The sequence below is a fragment of the Panthera tigris genome, chromosome E1 (assembly GCF_018350195.1).
Source record: "Panthera tigris isolate Pti1 chromosome E1, P.tigris_Pti1_mat1.1, whole genome shotgun sequence".
Classification (NCBI taxonomy): Eukaryota; Metazoa; Chordata; class Mammalia; order Carnivora; family Felidae; genus Panthera; species Panthera tigris.
Window position 1 is genome coordinate 5,972,812 of NC_056673.1, and position 17,057 is coordinate 5,989,868.

A 17,057-nucleotide genomic window follows, 5' to 3' on the forward strand; every position below is an offset into this window, starting at 1 on the left:
ACAAAAAACAAAAAACAAAAAACATCCACAAAGTAGGGTTACAGGAAACCTACTTCAACATAATAAAGGCCATATATGAAAACATCACAGCTAACATCATCCTCAATGCTGAGAATTTGACAGCTTTCCCCCTAGAGTCAGGAACAAGAGAAAAATGGTCACTGTTCCCACTTTTATTGAATATAGTACTGAAAGTCCTAGCCACAGCAATCAGACAAGAAAAAAATTTTAAGGCATCCAGACTGATAAAGAAGAAGTAAAATTTTCTTTTTTTTTTTTCTTTTTTTTTTTTAACGTTTATTTATTTTTGAGACAGAGACAAAGCATGAACAGGGGAGGGTCAGAGAGAGGGAGACACAGAATCTGAAACAGGCTCCAGGCTCTGAGCTGTCAGCACAGAGCCTGACGCGGGGCTTGAACTCACAGACCGCGAGATCATGACCTGAGCCGAAGTCGGCTGCTTAACTTACTGAGCCACCCAGGCGCCCCAGTAAAATTTTCAATATTTGCAGATAATATGATACTATAGATAGAAAACACTAAAGGGGCACCTGGATGGCTCAGTTGGTAGAGCGTGCAACTCTTGACCTCAAGATCATGAGTTCAAGCCCCATGTTGGGTGTGGAGCTTACTTAAAGATTAAAAAAAAAAAAAAACAGGGGTGCTTGGGTAGCTCAGACAGTTCAGCGTCTGATTCTTGGTTTCGGGTCAGGTCATGATCTTACGGTTGGTGAGTTCAAGCCCTGCATCAGGCTCTGTGCCAAGCCTGCTTAGGATTTTGTCTCCCTCTCTCTGCCCCTCCCTTGCTTGCTGTCTACCTCTCTCGCTCAAAAATAAATAAATAAGCATTTGAAAAACAAAAATCCAAAAAAAAAAAAAAAGAAAACCTTAAAGACTTCACCAAAAAATTACTAGAACTGATAAATGATTTCAGTAAAGTTGCAGGATACAAAACCAATGTACAGAAATCTGTTGCATTTCTGTACACTAATAATGAAGCAACAGAAAGAGAAATTGAGAAAACAATCCCATTTACAACTGTATCAAAAATAACAAGATACCTAGGAATAAACTTAGCCAAAGAGGTGAAAGACCGGTCATCTACAAACTATACAACATTTATGGAAGAAATCGAAGATGACACAAATGAAAAGACATTTCACGCTCACTGATTGGAAGAACAAACATTGTTAATGTGTCCGTCCTATCCAAAGCAATCTACAGATTTAATGCAATCTCTATCAAAATACAACAGCATTTTTCACAGAACTAGAACAAACAATCCTAAAGTTTGTATGGAACCACAAGAAAATGGGAAACAAAGCTGGGGGTATCACAATTCCAGACTTCAAGTTATATTACAAAACTGTAGAAATCAAAACAGTATGGTACTGGCACAAACACAGACACATACAGTAATAGAACAGAATAAAGCCCAGACATAAACCCATGATTATACAGTCAACTAATCTTCAACAAAAGAGGCAAGAATATGCAATGGGGAAAAAAATCTCTTCAACAATGGTGATGGGAAAACTGGACAGTTACAAAAGAATGAAACTAGACACTTTCTAATGCCATACACGAAAATAAACTCAAAATGGATTAAGGACTTAAATGTGAGACCTGAAACCATAAAAATCCCAGAAGAGAACACAGGCAGGAACTTCTCTGACATCAGCCATAACAACAGCTTTCTGGATAAGTCTCAGAGGTGAGGGAAACACAAGTAAAAATAAACTATTGCAACTTCATGAAAAAAAGCTTCTGCACAGCGAAGGAAACAATCAACAAAACTAAAAGACATCCCACTGAAAGGAAGAAGATATTTGCAAATGACATATCTGATAAAGGGTTAGTGTCCAAAATATATAAAGAACTTTTACAATCAACACTTAATCCAAATTAAAAATGGGCAGGTGCCTGGGTGGCTCAGTCAGTTAAGATTAAATACCCAACTCAATTTCGGCTCAGGTCATGATCTTGCAGTTTATGGGGTAGAGCCCCATGTTGGGCTCTGTACTGTCACCATGAAAGCTACTTGGGATTCTCTCTCTCCCTCCTCCAATCACACGTGCACATTCTCTCTCTCGTTCTCTCTCTCAAATATAAATAAAACCTCAAAAAAATTGGCCAGAAGACATAAACAGACATTTCTCCACAAAAGACACACAGATGGCCAAAAGACATATGAAAAGATGCTCAACATCACTTACCATCAGAGAAATGCAAATCAAACCACAATGAGATATCACCTCCTATCTACCAGAATGGCTAAAATTCAAAACACAAGAAACAAGTGTTGGCGAGGACGTGGAGAAAAAGGAACCCTTGCGTACTGCTGGCGGGAATGCAAATTGGTGCAGCCACTGTGGAAAGCAGTGTGGGGGTTCCTCAAGAAGTTCAAACCAGAATTACCCTATGACCCAGTCATCTCACTACTCGGTATTTAGCCAAAGAATATGAGAGCACTCATTTGAAAAGATATGTGCTCCCCTATGTTTATTGCAGCACTATTTACAATAGCCAATTGATGGACCAACCCAAGTGTCCATTGACAGACGAGTGGATAAAGAGGATGTAGTGTGTGTGTGTGTGTGTGTGTGTGTGTACATACATATATACACAATGGAATATTGCTCAGCCATAAAAAAGAATAAAATCTTGCCGTTTGCAACAACATGGATGATCTAGGGAGTACAATGCTAAGTGAAATAAATCAGAGAAAGACAAATACCATATGATTTCACTCATATGTGATATTTAAGGAACAAAGAAAAAAGAAACCAACGAAAGAAAAGACCCTTAACTATAGAGAACACACTGATGGTCACCAGAGGGAAGGGGGTGGGGGGATGGGGTCACTCTAAAGTGATGGGGATAAGAGAACATTTATCAAGATGAGCACTGAGTAATGTACAGAATTGTTGAGTCACTATGTTGGACACCAGAGACTGACATAACACTGTGCATTAACTACACTGGAATGAAAATAAAAGGAAAAATTTTCCATGAAAAAGTAAAAATAAATAAATAAATACCATATTTCAATGATATAAGACAAAAAACATATAAAATATCCTATTAATTTGTATATTAACTACATATTAAAATATTTGACATTTTACATATATTGAGTTAAATGAAATATATTATGAAAATTGAGTTCATCTGAGTCTTTTTAACTTTTTTTGTGTGGCTATGAGAAAATTTAAAATTACACCGCCCACATTTGCGGCTTGCGTGATACTGCGTTTAGGCGGTGCCCTCTCTGGTGGAGCCGTGACCAGCCTAGACGCTGGGTAGGGCTGGGAATTGTTTCTGATTATTCAAATGTTTTTTTAAATATAGATTTTTTTTTTAAGTTATTTATTGTGTGAGAGAGCAAGCAGGGGAGGGGCAGAGAGAGAGAGAGAAGCCCAAGCAGGCTCCGCACTGTCAGCGCACAGAGCCCGATGCAGGGCTCGAACTCACAAACTGTGAGATCACGACCTGAACCGAAATCAAGAGTCAGAAGCTCAACCGACTGAGCCACCCAGGCGTCCCTGATTATTCAAATGTGTGAGGACGTCAGACTTTTTTCCCTAGGCTTTCGGTGACTAATGGACAAGACCTGTTTCTAAATATGTGAACGATGCTCACACTGAAGTCCACCTTGCTGACTTGGACAGCTACTCGGTTCTTTGTGCCACTGTGTGCTGACTGTGTGTGCAGGTCTGACGGGGGCCTTGCTTTGGCCCTTCAACGACTTCCGGTCACCACTCACCGGGCAGCCGATGTGGCCCGCGTGCCTCCGGTCTTCCATCAGAAGACCCAGCTAGATGGGCTGTTGTCTCCCTCAGTCGGGAAGCCAGATGGGAAGGGACGCAGGCCCATATCGCTCCTGCTTCCCGCCCCCCGCCCGTCTCCTCACCTCCTGTGTTTCATACAAATGAAAGCTGGTTGCAGAGACCACTTTCCTAGGGAAGGAAAAGCAGACAGGAACGGGCCACCAGGACAGGGTGCATCCTGTAGCCCCTCGAGAAGGAGTCCATGTTTTCTCTGTAAGCTGTCTTCTTGTTGACTCTTGACCTGTTAGCAAGTGAGTACAGATATCAATCAGGGTCACACAGGGTGCAGGCGGGAGGAACTTGAGGAAATTGGGCTTGAACAAATGTCAAAAAAGGTTTCCGTATGACAGTATAGCTTGAGTCCTTAAGAAGGGCCCACTTACCCAGAGCTTGGCCACAGAAATTTCCTGTCTGACTCACCCCAGCCTCCACCAATCTGTCAACACCTTAGGAAACTGATGTTTTCTTTTTCTTTAAAAAAAAAATTGTGTTTAATGTCTACTTATTTTTGAGAGAGAGAGGGCACAGGGGAAGGGCAGAGTGGAAGACACAGAATCCAAAGCAGGCTCCAGGCTCCGAGCTGTCAGCACACAGCCTGACGTGGGGCTCGAACTCACAAACCATAACATCATAACCTGAGCCGAAATCAGACACTTAACCAGCTGAGCCACCCAGGTGCCCTGGAAACTGATGTTTTCTCAACAGCTTTCCGGACATGCTATCCTAGATTATATATTCCCTCTTCTCCTAAGAAAAGGACACAAGTTACATTGAGTGAATTTGGGGCAAGGTTCTCCCTTTACTTCTCAGCTCCTGCTATGAATGTGAGTCATATCTACTTCAGCTCAAGGTCGTGGGAATACTGACTTCAGAAACCTAACTGCAAGGTGGATGGTTTCCTCTTTTCCTAAACTGTTCTTCGCTCTCAAACTGGCACCACCTCAGAGACAGTACATTCTCTAAGGCTCTGTCACTTGCACATTCAATTAGCAAATGCAAAACCATCATCAGAATGAATTAACACCATATTACAAGCAGATGTGAGAAACTTTTAAGAAAGCCAAGTTACGCATTTTATGTTCCTCTATCAAAACGATTCCAGATTTCCAAATGGTGTTAAAAATTAAGTATTGCATTTTTTTTTATTATAAGAGTTTATTTTTTTAGAGCAGTTTTAGGTTCACAGAAGAATTAAGAGGAAGGTACAGAGCTTTCCCACATACCCCCTGCCCCCGCACGCAGCCTGCCCTGCTAGCCGCATCTCCCACCAGAGTCGTCCATTTGTCACAACTGAGGAGCCCACACTGACTCATCACAATCACCCACAGCCTGTAGTGTAGTCTACACTGGGGCTCACTGTTGGTGCTGTACATCCCAGGCGTTTGGACAAACGCATAATGACATAACTGTGATATGAGACAGAAAGGGAAGAAGAAATGCAGTCCCTTCATTGTGCAAGCTTACGACAGGCACGCAGTTTCTGGGCTACAGTTCAGGAAAGAACTCTGCAGTTGTGCTGCACTGAGACATGCAGAGCAGAGCTTGTGGAGGCCACGGTGGTGGAGTCTGCAGGCCAGAGTGCCTATGGCAGGGAGCTGCCCAAAGAGTCTCAGACATCTGCAGAGAGATCCCCCGACACTCTGCTGGCTGATGCTCTCTCTGCACATGAGTGAGAAAACTCTACCCAAGCTGGGAAGGAACCATGACAAAGGAGCAGAAAGAATTCTTAGAGCTCATGCAGAGCTGGGAATAGTTTGTGTTCCCACCAGCTGGAGCAGAAAGAAAGACAAAAACAGGAGGCATCAGGGAGGATTCTCAGAAGGGTAGGAACTCAGCAGTGGGCTGAACTGGACCCAGACTAAGACTGAAAGCTGGTCTGCACTCCCCCCGCAACAAAGCTGAAATGCAAGCCTCCAACAGATCCACTGATTTCAAGTAAATTAACTGCAGGCCACAAAAAATGATTTCCAGTACTATTTAAAGGAATACAGTGAAATCCAGCACTCAAAACTGTAAAATTCATAGTGTCTGACATAAACTAATTACAGGCATGTAAAGAAGCAGGAATATCTGATCCATATCCAGGAGAAAAGCAGATCAGTTGAAATGGAGCCAGAAATGGCAGGGATGATGGAATTCACAGGCAAGGAGGTTAAGAGCCAATTGTAAGTTTGCTCCGTATGCTGAAGAAGACAGAGGAAAGTAAGAGCGTGATGAAGTACAAATGGAAGATAAAAAATGAAATTGACAGAGATGTAAAATACAGCAGCTGAATGAAACATGCACTTTGGAAGATTGGCAACTGATGAAAACATAGCAAAAGAAACTATCCAAAGTGAAGGGAAAAGAAAAAATATGTTAAAAAAGTAAACAGCACAACAGTGACCTGTGGTCTCATGGTCTAACATACAATAATTGGGGTCTCAGAGGACAGAGGTAAAGGGGAGAATCAGACAAAAAAAAATACTTGAAAAAATGAGAGCCACAGTTTTGCAAATTTGGTGAAAACTGCAAACCCACAGGCACAAGAAACTCAACAAGCCCCATGAAGAATATACCCAGTGAAAACTCTGTAAAGGTAACTCATAATGAAGTTGAGGAAACCCAAGGGTAAAGCAGGCGGGCTGAGGGGCAGGAGCGGGGGTGAAGTATATGCAAAGGAGCAAAGAGAAAAATGACAGCAGACTTCTCCTAGGGAGCTATGCAAGCCAGAGACAGTGGAAAGAGATCCTTAAAGGACTAGAGGAAAAGAAAATGATAAACCCAGAACTCTTTGACCAGCCAAAAACAAAGCAAAAATTCTTCATAAAAGAAAGCTAAATACAGGCATGCTTCATTTTGTTGCATTTCACTCTACCGAGGCTTGCAGGTAATGCATTTTTTACAAATAGAGGTTTTGTGGCAGCCTCGCATCGAGCAAGTCTGTAGGTGTCATTTTAACAACATTTGCTCACTTCATTTCTCTGTGTCACATTTTGGTCATTCTCACAATATTTCAAACTTTTTCAGTATTATATTTGTTATGGTGATCAGTGATTTTTGATATTATGAATGTAATTGCTCTGGAGTGCACAGACCATGCCCATTTAAAACAGCAAACTTGGGATGCCTGCGTGGCTCAGTCGGTTAAGTGTCCAACTTTGGCTCAGGTCATGATCTTGTGGTTCGTGGGTTCAAGCCCCACGTTGGGCTCTGTGCTGACAGTTCAGAGCCTGGAGCCTGCTTCGGATTCTGTGCTCCCTGCTCCTCTCTCTGCTCCTCCCCGATCGCTCTCTGTCTCTCTCAAAAATAAACATTGAAAGAAATTATTTTAAAAAATAAAACAATAAAACAGCAAACTCAATTGATCATTGTTTATGTGTTCTGACTGCTCCACTGCCTGGCCATTCCTCTGTCTCTCTCCCTCTCCATTGGCCCCCTATTCCCTGAGACACAACAATATTGAAATTAGGCCAGTTAATAACCCTACAATGGCTTCTAAGTGTTCAAGTGAAGGGAAGAGTCACACGTCTCTCACTTGAAACCAAAAGCTGCGGGTGATTAAGCTTACCAAGGAAGGCATGTCAAAAGACAAGACAAGACATAAAGCTAGGCCTCTTACACCAAATGGCTAGCTAAGTTGTGAATGCAAAGGAAAAGTTCTGGAAGGAAATGCAAAGGGCCACTCCGGGGAACACACAAATGATAATAAAGTACAACAGTCTTATTGCTGATGTGGAGAACGTTTTAGTGGTCTAGATAGATGCCCAAACTAGCCACGACATTCCCCTAAGCAAAACCCTCATCTAGAGCAAGACCCTAACTCCCTTCAGTTCCACGAAGGCTGGGAGAGGTGAGGAAGCTGCAGAAAAGTCTGAAGCTAGCAGGGGTTGGTTCTGGAGGTTTAAGGAAAGAAGCCGTCTCTGTAACGTTAAAGTGCCAGATGAAGCCACAAGTACTGATATAGAATCTGCAGCAAGTTATCCAGAAGATCGAGCTGAGATAGTTCATGAAGGTGGCCACACTAAGCAACAGGCTTTCAGTGCAGACAAACAATTTTCTATTGGAAGGGGACGCCATCTAGGACTTCCATAGCTAGAGAGAAGTCAAAGCCTGGCTTCAAAGCTTCAAAGGACAGGCTGACTCTCTTAGGTGCTACTGCAACTGGTGATTTAAGTTGAAGCCAGTGCTCGTTCACCACTCCCAGAATCCTAGGGCCCTTCAGAATGATGCTAACTCTACTCCACCTGGGCTCTGCCCGTGTGGAACAACAGAGCCTGGATGACAGCACATCTGTTTACGACACGGTTTACAGAATAGTTTAATAAATAAGAAAGCAGAGTGGGAACACTTCCCAACAAATTTTATGAGGCCATAAGGTACTATGAGAAAAACCAAAGATCCCATGAGAAAAGAAAATGAGCCTGGGTGGCTCAGTCGGTTGAGCATCCGACTTTGGCTCAGGTCATGATCTCACGGTCCGTGCGATCGAGCCGGCATTGGGCTCTGTGCCGACAGCTCGGAGCCTGGAGCCTGCTTGGGATACTGTGTCTCTCTCTCTCTCTGACCCTCCCCCCCCTCGCACTCTGTCTCAAAAATAAATAAACATTAAAAATTTTTAAGAAAAAGAAAAAGAAAAGAAAATGGGGAACAAATACTACTCATAAACCCAAATACAAAAATCCTTCGCAAGATGTTGGTAAATGAAATCATACAACATAAGAAAAGGACAACACATCGTGGACACATGGGGTTCATCCCAGGACTGCAAGGCTGGCTTTAACGCTGAAAACTCAATCAATGGAGTTCACCGTATAAACGCACTACATAAGAAAACCACGCAATCATCTTCATAAAGGAAAAAAAAAGCATCTGACAAAATTTAACAGTGAATCTTGATTTAAAATATCAGAAGACTAAGAAAAGAGACTTTCCTCAACAGAATAAAGGACATCTAAGGAAAACTTATCGCTCTTAATGTTGGAAGATGATTTTTTTCCCTTTGGAAGGAAGCAAGGATGTTTGCCCTTATCACTTTTATTCTCGTTGGAATGAAGGTCTTAGACAGTACGATAAGGCAAGAAAAAGTTGCACAGATGGGGTCTCATAAAAGAGAGGGTTTGATCATTTTTTCCTTTGCACTAAATTTACTTTTGACACTTAATGCTATTTTATTAAATAATCAGCTGCTTTTTGGCAAACCTTACTAATACCTAAATTACCAACTACGTATAACAATGAATTTTCACAGAATTGAGGGCATGAGGAAGACACTCTGTCTCAGAACCTTGAATTTGGCTCAAATGTACGAGGAGTATTTCGTAGCCTCTTTTCAGAAGTGTCCTCTGAAGTAAAGAGTCCAGGAAAAAGAACAATGTTTTTTTGTTTCAACTTTTTCGTGTCAGAAGACCCTTGGGGAAATCTACCAGAAGGAACTTTTGTTCTCCTGATTTGGGTGTGTTTAGAAGCGATAAACCTGGAGGGTAGACATGGGATGCTCATACCTCCCGTCGGACCCGGGGGGTGGCCTCAGAACCCTCGACCACAGTCTTCTCTGGTGAGCCACCCCCGTGCAGCTGAGCGGATACCTGGAAGGAAATCTGTTTTTTGTCGCTGGAATATGATCTGTTTACCTGAGGGAAAAGCATCCATGATTTGGGCTGTACCCATTCGGGCTCGCCTACCTGGCACTGGGCTGATCGGGATGTTTAGTTCTTGTATAAAATATGAAGGTATTTATATCTGAAAATAGCCCAGCCACTCGACTCCACGGCAGAGAGAGTAACGGCTACAGTCTCTCTGTTAAGTTCATGAAGAAGTTCAGGGGTCAGAGGGCTGAGTAGACAGAGTTTCTAGCTGTCACTTAGGACCCGAAATATGTTCACCTTTAAGGGAGGCATATTTAACTTGTCTTTTTTAACAGTTCCAGGAGTTAAATGGTCATAGAGTTACATGGTCCAGTCTCCCATCCCACAGGCAAGGGGACTCGGGGCGCAGGGAGGCCTGCGTGACATTTTAACAGTCTGCACTTAGGGTGAGCCAAGCTGTCTCAGTCCACACAGACTTCTATAATTGAATTACCAGACTGGGTGGCTTATAAACAACAGAAATCGGCTTCTCCCAGTTCTAGAGGCACCAGCAGATCTGGTGTCTAGGGAGGGGCCGACTTCCTGGTTCACAGCCAGCCATCTTTTTTCTGTCCTCACAAGACATAAGGGGCGAGGGGGCTCTTTGGGGTCTTATAATAAGGGCACTAATCCCATTCATGAGGGCCCCACCTCATGACCCAGGCGCCTTCCAGAGGCCCCACCTCCTAATACCATCACACTGGGGGTTAGCATTTCAACAAGGAAATTTGGGTGTCGGTGGGGAGGGCACAAACATTCAGCCCATAACGCGAGCCTTGTCGTGTACCCTAACCCCTGTGCGGAAACCACTACAATAGAGATGGGGTCTTCAAGAAATTTGGAGGGGCGCCTGGGTGGCTCAGTCAGCTAAGCATCTGACTCTCGATTTCGGCTCAGATCATGATCTCGTGGTTCGTGAGTTTGAGCCCCACATCAGGCTCTGTGCTGACAGTGTGGAGCCTGCTTGGGATTCTGTCTCCTGTCTCCTGTCTCCTTCTCCCTCTCTCTCTCTCTCTCTCTGCCCCTCCCCTGCTCGCTCACTCTCTCTCAAAATAAATAAATAAACATTTAAAAAAAAAAAAAAGGAAAGAAATTGCTGGAGATCCGTGTCATAACCAAAGTTACAAAATCGAACCTAATGATGGTTTTCGATGTAACCTTTCATCTAGCAGTTGGAGGTGGGTTCCTTCAAGTTGACTGTGTATCTCCTACCTTGATTCTGGGGGAGATCCTTGATTTGGGGGGGACACAGATCGTCCAGCCTCGGGCCTCTCGTGCTTCTGAGCTGCGGGGCCCGCTGCAAAGGCGGGAGGAGAGCCAGCACCCAGGCTTTAGGGTAGGGAACCCACAGGTGGTCTGAGGTCTGCAGTGGACGTCAACCACTGTCAGTACGTAGGTGTGGACTCACACACCTTCAAACCAAGTATTAGGGACAGTCATGGCCACCACTGTTGGACTCATCTGTCTGCCTGTAGGCCATGAGCCAGCGGTCCCTATGGCCGGTTGTCTCCAGGGACTTCCTGCCCCCTCACTCTGTCCCCTCCTGCCCCTCGTCTACAGGGGGAGCTGACCATGACCAGCGACATGGAGAACTTACAGAATGCCCTGTACCTAGACACGGTGCCAGAGCCCTGGGCCAGGCGAGCCTACCCCTCCACGGCAGGCCTGGGAGCCTGGTTTGTGGACCTCCTCGACCGAATCAAAGAGTTGGAGGCCTGGATCGGAGACTTCACCATGCCTGCCACGGTGTGGCTGACAGGCTTCTTCAACCCCCAGTCCTTCCTGACCGCCATCATGCAGTCCACGGCCCGCAAGAACGAGTGGCCACTGGACCAGATGACCCTGCAGTGTGACGTGACAAAGAAGAACAGGGAGGACTTCAGGAGCGCCCCTCGGGAGGGGGCCTACATCCATGGCCTCTTTGTGGAAGGCGCTCGCTGGGACGTACAGGTAAATCTTGGGGTGGGACACCCTCTGTGGGCTGATTAAATTACACATTGCCTCCATAGAGTGTGATTGTGCAAAGGGGATGCCCCGGACCTTCTGACCTGGGTGGCCTTTCCTTGAGGCTCTCAAGGCACTCTCATGCAGCCAGGGACGGTGCGGAGAGCACAGGCTTTGCGCCGATTAAAAGCAAGGGCTCTGGAACCAAACTGGCTGGATCTGAATCCCAGCACTACCATCCGTTAACTCTGGGACCTTGGGACGTGGGTCTACCTCTCCAAATCTCAGTTTCCTCAAGTGTGAAAGGGGAAAATAAGAGTTGCTGCAAAGATGAGTTCATATGCGGGGACACCTGGAATTGTGCCCGGCACACAGAGAATGCTCCAGAAGTGTGAGAGTCACTAACTCTCGAGCTATCCCTGATGCTGGCTGCCCGCCCTGGGGATGTCATTTCACCTTCCAGGGCCACTTTCCTCATCCACGAGCTCTAGAAGGACAGGAATCCCTTCTGCCTTTTACACTGCCCCCATCTCCAAAGGGAGCCCAGTAGATGCTATTTCAACGTGACATTCTGAAAGGGTTCCTCACTGGAGCCTAATAAAGATTTGAGTCACCCTAAGATTGGCTGGGATAAATGACATGGGCAAGGATGGATACCTCCAGAACAAGTTCACGTTTGTGATAACACATGATCTGGAAGAAGTGCTTAGTCACATATCCCGCTTGGCAAGTGCCACTTAACTATTCCTAGCTGTTAGTACAGAGTTAATGGGGAAAAACTGTCAGGTGATCTAAGCTATAGGGACGCCTGGGTGGCTCAGTCGGTTGAGTGTCCGACTTCAGCTCAGGTTACGATCTCACAGCTCGTGAGTTTGAGCTCCATGTTGGGCTCTGTGCTGACAGCTCAGAGCCTGGAGCCTGGAGCCTGCTTTGGATTCTGTGTCTCCCTCTCTCTCTCTGCCCCTCCCCCACTTGTGTGCTCCCTCCCCCCCCCTCTCAAAAATAAACATGAGGGAAAGAAAGATCTAAGATATCATAGAAGGCCACGTAGGCCATGTAAATATACATACAGAGCTGTACTGGATTAAACAATGTCTACCAAAATTCGTGTCCACCTAGAACCTCAGAATGTGCCCCTATCTAGACATAGGCTCTTTGCAGATATATGCAGTTGAGGTGAGGTTATACTAGAGCAGAGAAGGCCCTAAATCCAAGGATTGGTATCCTTATAAGAAGGCCATGTTGGAAACACAGAAGAGAATGCCCTGTGAGGACAGAGGCAGAGATTGGAGTGATGTATCTATAAGCCAAGGAATTCCAAGGAAGCCCCCAGAAGCCAGGAGAGATACATGGGATAGTTTCTGCCTCAGGGCCTCCAGAAGGAACAGACCCTACCTACACCTTGATTTAAGACTCTGGCCTTCAGGGGTGCCTGGGTGGCTCAGTTGGTTAAGCAACGGGCTCTTGGTTTCGACTCAGGTCATGTTCCCCAGGTTTGTGAATTTGAACCCCACTTCAGGCTCTGCACTGGCAGTGTGGAGCCTGCCTGGAATTCTCTCTCCTCCTCTCTCTACCCTACCCCTGCTATGCATATGTGCTCTCTCTCTCAAAATAAAGTTAAAAAAAAAAGAAAGTAAAGAAAATAAGAAAAATTAGCAAAAAAGAAGTCTGGCCTTCAGAACTGTGAAAGAATCATTTCTGTTGTTTTAAGCCACCAAATTTGTAGTAATTTGTCATAGGAGCTCTGTGGAACCAATCAAGGGCCAACAGAGAGGAGAGCAAAGTGGGACAGTGTTCAAACAGCCTGAACCTTGAGAAGGAAGCTGACTTCCCTTTCTCCACCTGAACATTTGTCCAAGATTCTGTGAGCAGGGGGGTCACACCTGGATGCTATTAGGTGTAGGGTGTAGGGTGTCCAGAGCTAGAATATCAAAAAAAACCCAAAGTGAGCAAGTGGGGAAGAAGTTCAGAAGAATGCCAGCACTGTGGGGGAGGGGGAAAAGACACTGATTCCAATCATCTAACTCCAGTATTTTATGACCTTGTTTCTATATAATAATAACTTCCCAGGACACCTGGGTGGCTCAGTCGGTTGAGCATCTGGCTTTGGCTCAGGTCATGATCTTGTGGTTCATAAGTTCGAGCCCCGCATTGGGCTCTGGGCTGACAGCTCAGAGCCCGGAGCTGCTTCGGATCCTGTGTCTCCCTCTCTCTCTGCCCCCACCCCTCACCCTCTCTCTCAAAAATAAATAAACATTAAAAAAAAATTTTTTTATAAATAATACTAATAACAACTTCCCAAAAAGCAATACCCGCCCACCAAGAACTCTTAGTCTCAGTTTCTACCCCCAAAAAGATGTCAGCAAAAACATAAGAGTAAGAATGTCCAAATTTCCTCTCCTCCATAAAATAACACTGGCCCCACATTATCAGAGCTTAACTTTTGCACAGGACTCTAGAAATCAACTAAAGGCTTTCGGCAACCCAAGGAGTATTTAGTGAAGAAAAATGTCCAAAGCTCAGTAAGAGAATAAGCTTTGTGGCCTTTTAACTTGCCCTTTTCCCATCCCCATCCCCACCAACTCTGTGGTGGCCTCGAAAACCAATGCGCTCTAGTCACAGTGAACACAGCAGCCTCCCAGCCACTGGAGGGGGCAAAACGGAGTTGGAGTACTTTCAAAGACCCATTCCCAGAAAACGGTCATTATTTTCCCTATGTGGTCGTTTCCAGGAAGACCCCACTTACAAGTCTGCTTTACTTGACCAGAGTTGGAGCTCACCCAGGGCAACAGCCTTTCCCCCCTGAAGGCATGTACTGAAAACAAAGACAACTAACCTCCAGCTTGCCTGAGGTAGTAGATAACAGTGGAGCAGGGGCGCCTGGGTGGCTCAGTCGGTTGAGCGTCCGACTTCCGCTCAGGTTCATGATCTCGCGGTTCGTGAGTTCAAGCCCCGCATCAGGCTCTGTGCTGACAGCTCAGAGCCTGGAGCCTATTTCAGATTCTGTGTCTCCCTCTCTCTCTGCCCCTCCCCTACTCGTGCTCTGTCTCTTTCTCAGAAATAAACATTAAAAAAAAATTAAAAAAATAAACAGGGGAACAAATACTAGGCTAACTACAAATACTAGGCTAACTAGGCTACCATTTAAAAGGAAAAGCTGGAGAATGAGATGACCTCCAACTCATCCTTGGAAACCTAGAGGGCCATGCCCATGGGCAGGGCTGTGCACAGGCTCAAGAAAGCCCTGAGAAGTCTGTAAGCTCACTTCTGGCTGACCCTGAGGCTCTGTGCAAGCAGGAAGTGAAGGCTAAGGCAGAGTTTTCAACTGCCTGGCTGAGCCCTGGAGGCATGCGCAACACATGCACAGAGCCCTGGGGCAGAACCTGTGAGACTCACTGGATCCAGGGGTCTAAGAAACCTCTGTCCAACTATGTGCTAACCACCAAGCTAACTAAGGCTACTTCAGGAGCCTTAGGTGTCAAAGACAGACGATACAGAGTCAGTTCAGAAAAGTCATTCAATAAACAACAACAAACTCTATGGAGGGAGCCTGACTTTTGGAGTTGCCACAATGTATTATTTAAAATATTCAAGTTTTCGGGTCGCCTGGGTGGCTCCGTTGGTTAAGTGTCTGGCTTCGGCTCGGGTCATGATCTCACAGTTCGTGGGTTTGAACCCCACGTGGGGCTCTGTGCTGACAGCTCGGAGCCTGGAGCCTGCTTTGGATTCTGTGTCTCCCTCTCTCTCTCTCTCCCCTCTCCCACTTGTACTTTCTCTCTCAAAAATAAATAAACATTAAAAAATAAATTAAAAATTAAATAAAAAAATTAAAATTAAATAGAGGAATTCAACAGAAGATTTGAGTAGACAAGAATCGCCAAACTTGGAAATGTATCACTTGAGATTATCCAAGCTGAGAAGCAGAAAAAAAGAACAAAATAAATGAACAGTTTAGAAACCTGAGGAATACTCAAGCATACAAACATCTACATAGTAGCGGTCCCAAAAGGAGAAGAGAGAGAGAAATAGCCAGAAAGAATATTTGAAGCAATAATGGCCACTTTCCAGATTTGATTAAAAAAAAAAAAAAAGATTAATCTACACATCCAGGAATCTCAACAAAATCTAAATAGGATAAACTTAGAAATCCATACGCAGACATGTTATAAGGTAAAGAGAGAACCTTGAAAGCAATCCATCACTTCCAAGGGGTCCTCCATTGGATGAACAGATGATTTCTCTTAAGAAACCATGAAGTCAGAAGACAGTAGAATGGAAGTCATAGTGCTGACAGAAAGACTGTCAGCCAAAAATTCCATATCCAGTAACACTATCTTTCAAAAATGAAGGAGAAATTAAGACATTCCCAAGTTTAAAGAGAGAGAGAGAATTCACCACTAGCAGACCAGACCTATAAGAAATACTTAAGGGAGGGGCGCCTGGGTGGCTCAGTCGGTTAAAGCGTCTGACTTGATTTCGGCTCAGGTCATGATCTCATGGTCATGGGATCAAGTCCCACATCAGGCTCTGCAATGAGTGTTGAGCCTGTTTAAGATGCTCTCTCTCTCCCTCTGCCCCTCTCCCCTGCTTACTCTGTCTCTCTCAAATAAAAACATTTTTTTGAAAAAAAAAAAAGAAAAAATACTTAAGGGAGTCCTTCAGAATGAAATGAGTTACAAGACAGTAACTCAAGTCCACATGAAGAAGCAGAACACCAGCAAAGGTAATTATGTCTGTAAATATATAAGAAAATATAAATGGATTTTTGTTTGTAACTTTTATTTCCTTCCTGATTTAATGGACAATTGCAGGAAGCGATAACTCTAAATCTGCTGATAAGCAGAAAGATGTAATTTGTATCATGAAACCAGCACAAGGTCTTAAGCAGAGGAAGGGGAAGGAAAGGAACATATAGAGGAATAAAGTTTTGTCTACTACTGAAATTAAGTTGGTATTCATTGAAGTTGATGTTTATACACTGAAGTTCATTGTAATCCCTAGGGAAATCACTAAGAAAATAATTTTTTTATATAGTAAAAGAAATAACGGAATTAAAATGATACACTGAAATAGATCTATTTAACACAAAAGAAGGCAGCAATGGAGAAACCAAGGAACAATAAAGTCCCAAGACATAGAAAACAAAGAGTCAAATGGCAGATGTAAACCTTACCTTATCAGTAATTACATTAAATATGAATAAATTAAACACTACAACCAAAAGGCAGAGAATGGCAGAATGGATTTTTTTTTAATGATACAAGTATACGCTGTCTACACAAGATACACTTTAGATTCAAAGACACAAATAGGTTAAAAGTTAAGAGATGGAAACAAATATGCCATTCATATAGAGAATTCAACCATAATCACTGGAGGCACCAATACCCCACTACTCATGGTGGCTGCCCATGGTTAGTTTCTTGGGGGGGGGGGGGGGGAGAAGGGGTGATGAAAATGTTCTGGAATTACAAAGTGATGATTGTACATTAAAAAAACACTGACTTGTACATTTTAAAAGGGTTGGTTCTGAGGTACGTGTGGAAAAAAGAAAGGTTCTACCCCTTCTCCCACTCCCTGCCATAAACACTCAGTTGTTGATGTTAAGGGAGTGCCTACTGTTTCCCTAAGATCTATTACTCATCGTGCCTCATACCAGCCTCTAACAGAACTGAAA

At 44.2% G+C, this 17,057-nt stretch overlaps 1 protein-coding gene across 1 annotated transcript in view; it reads left to right on the top strand.

Moving 5' to 3' along the window:
• DNAH9 (dynein axonemal heavy chain 9) overlaps positions 1–17,057 on the top strand; it is a 332,476-nt gene that overhangs the window by 313,827 nt on the left and 1,592 nt on the right. The window contains exon 68 of the mRNA XM_042967844.1: positions 10,997–11,386. Within this exon, the coding sequence (XP_042823778.1) occupies positions 10,997–11,386 (390 nt within the window). The remainder of the gene's footprint in view (positions 1–10,996; positions 11,387–17,057) is intronic.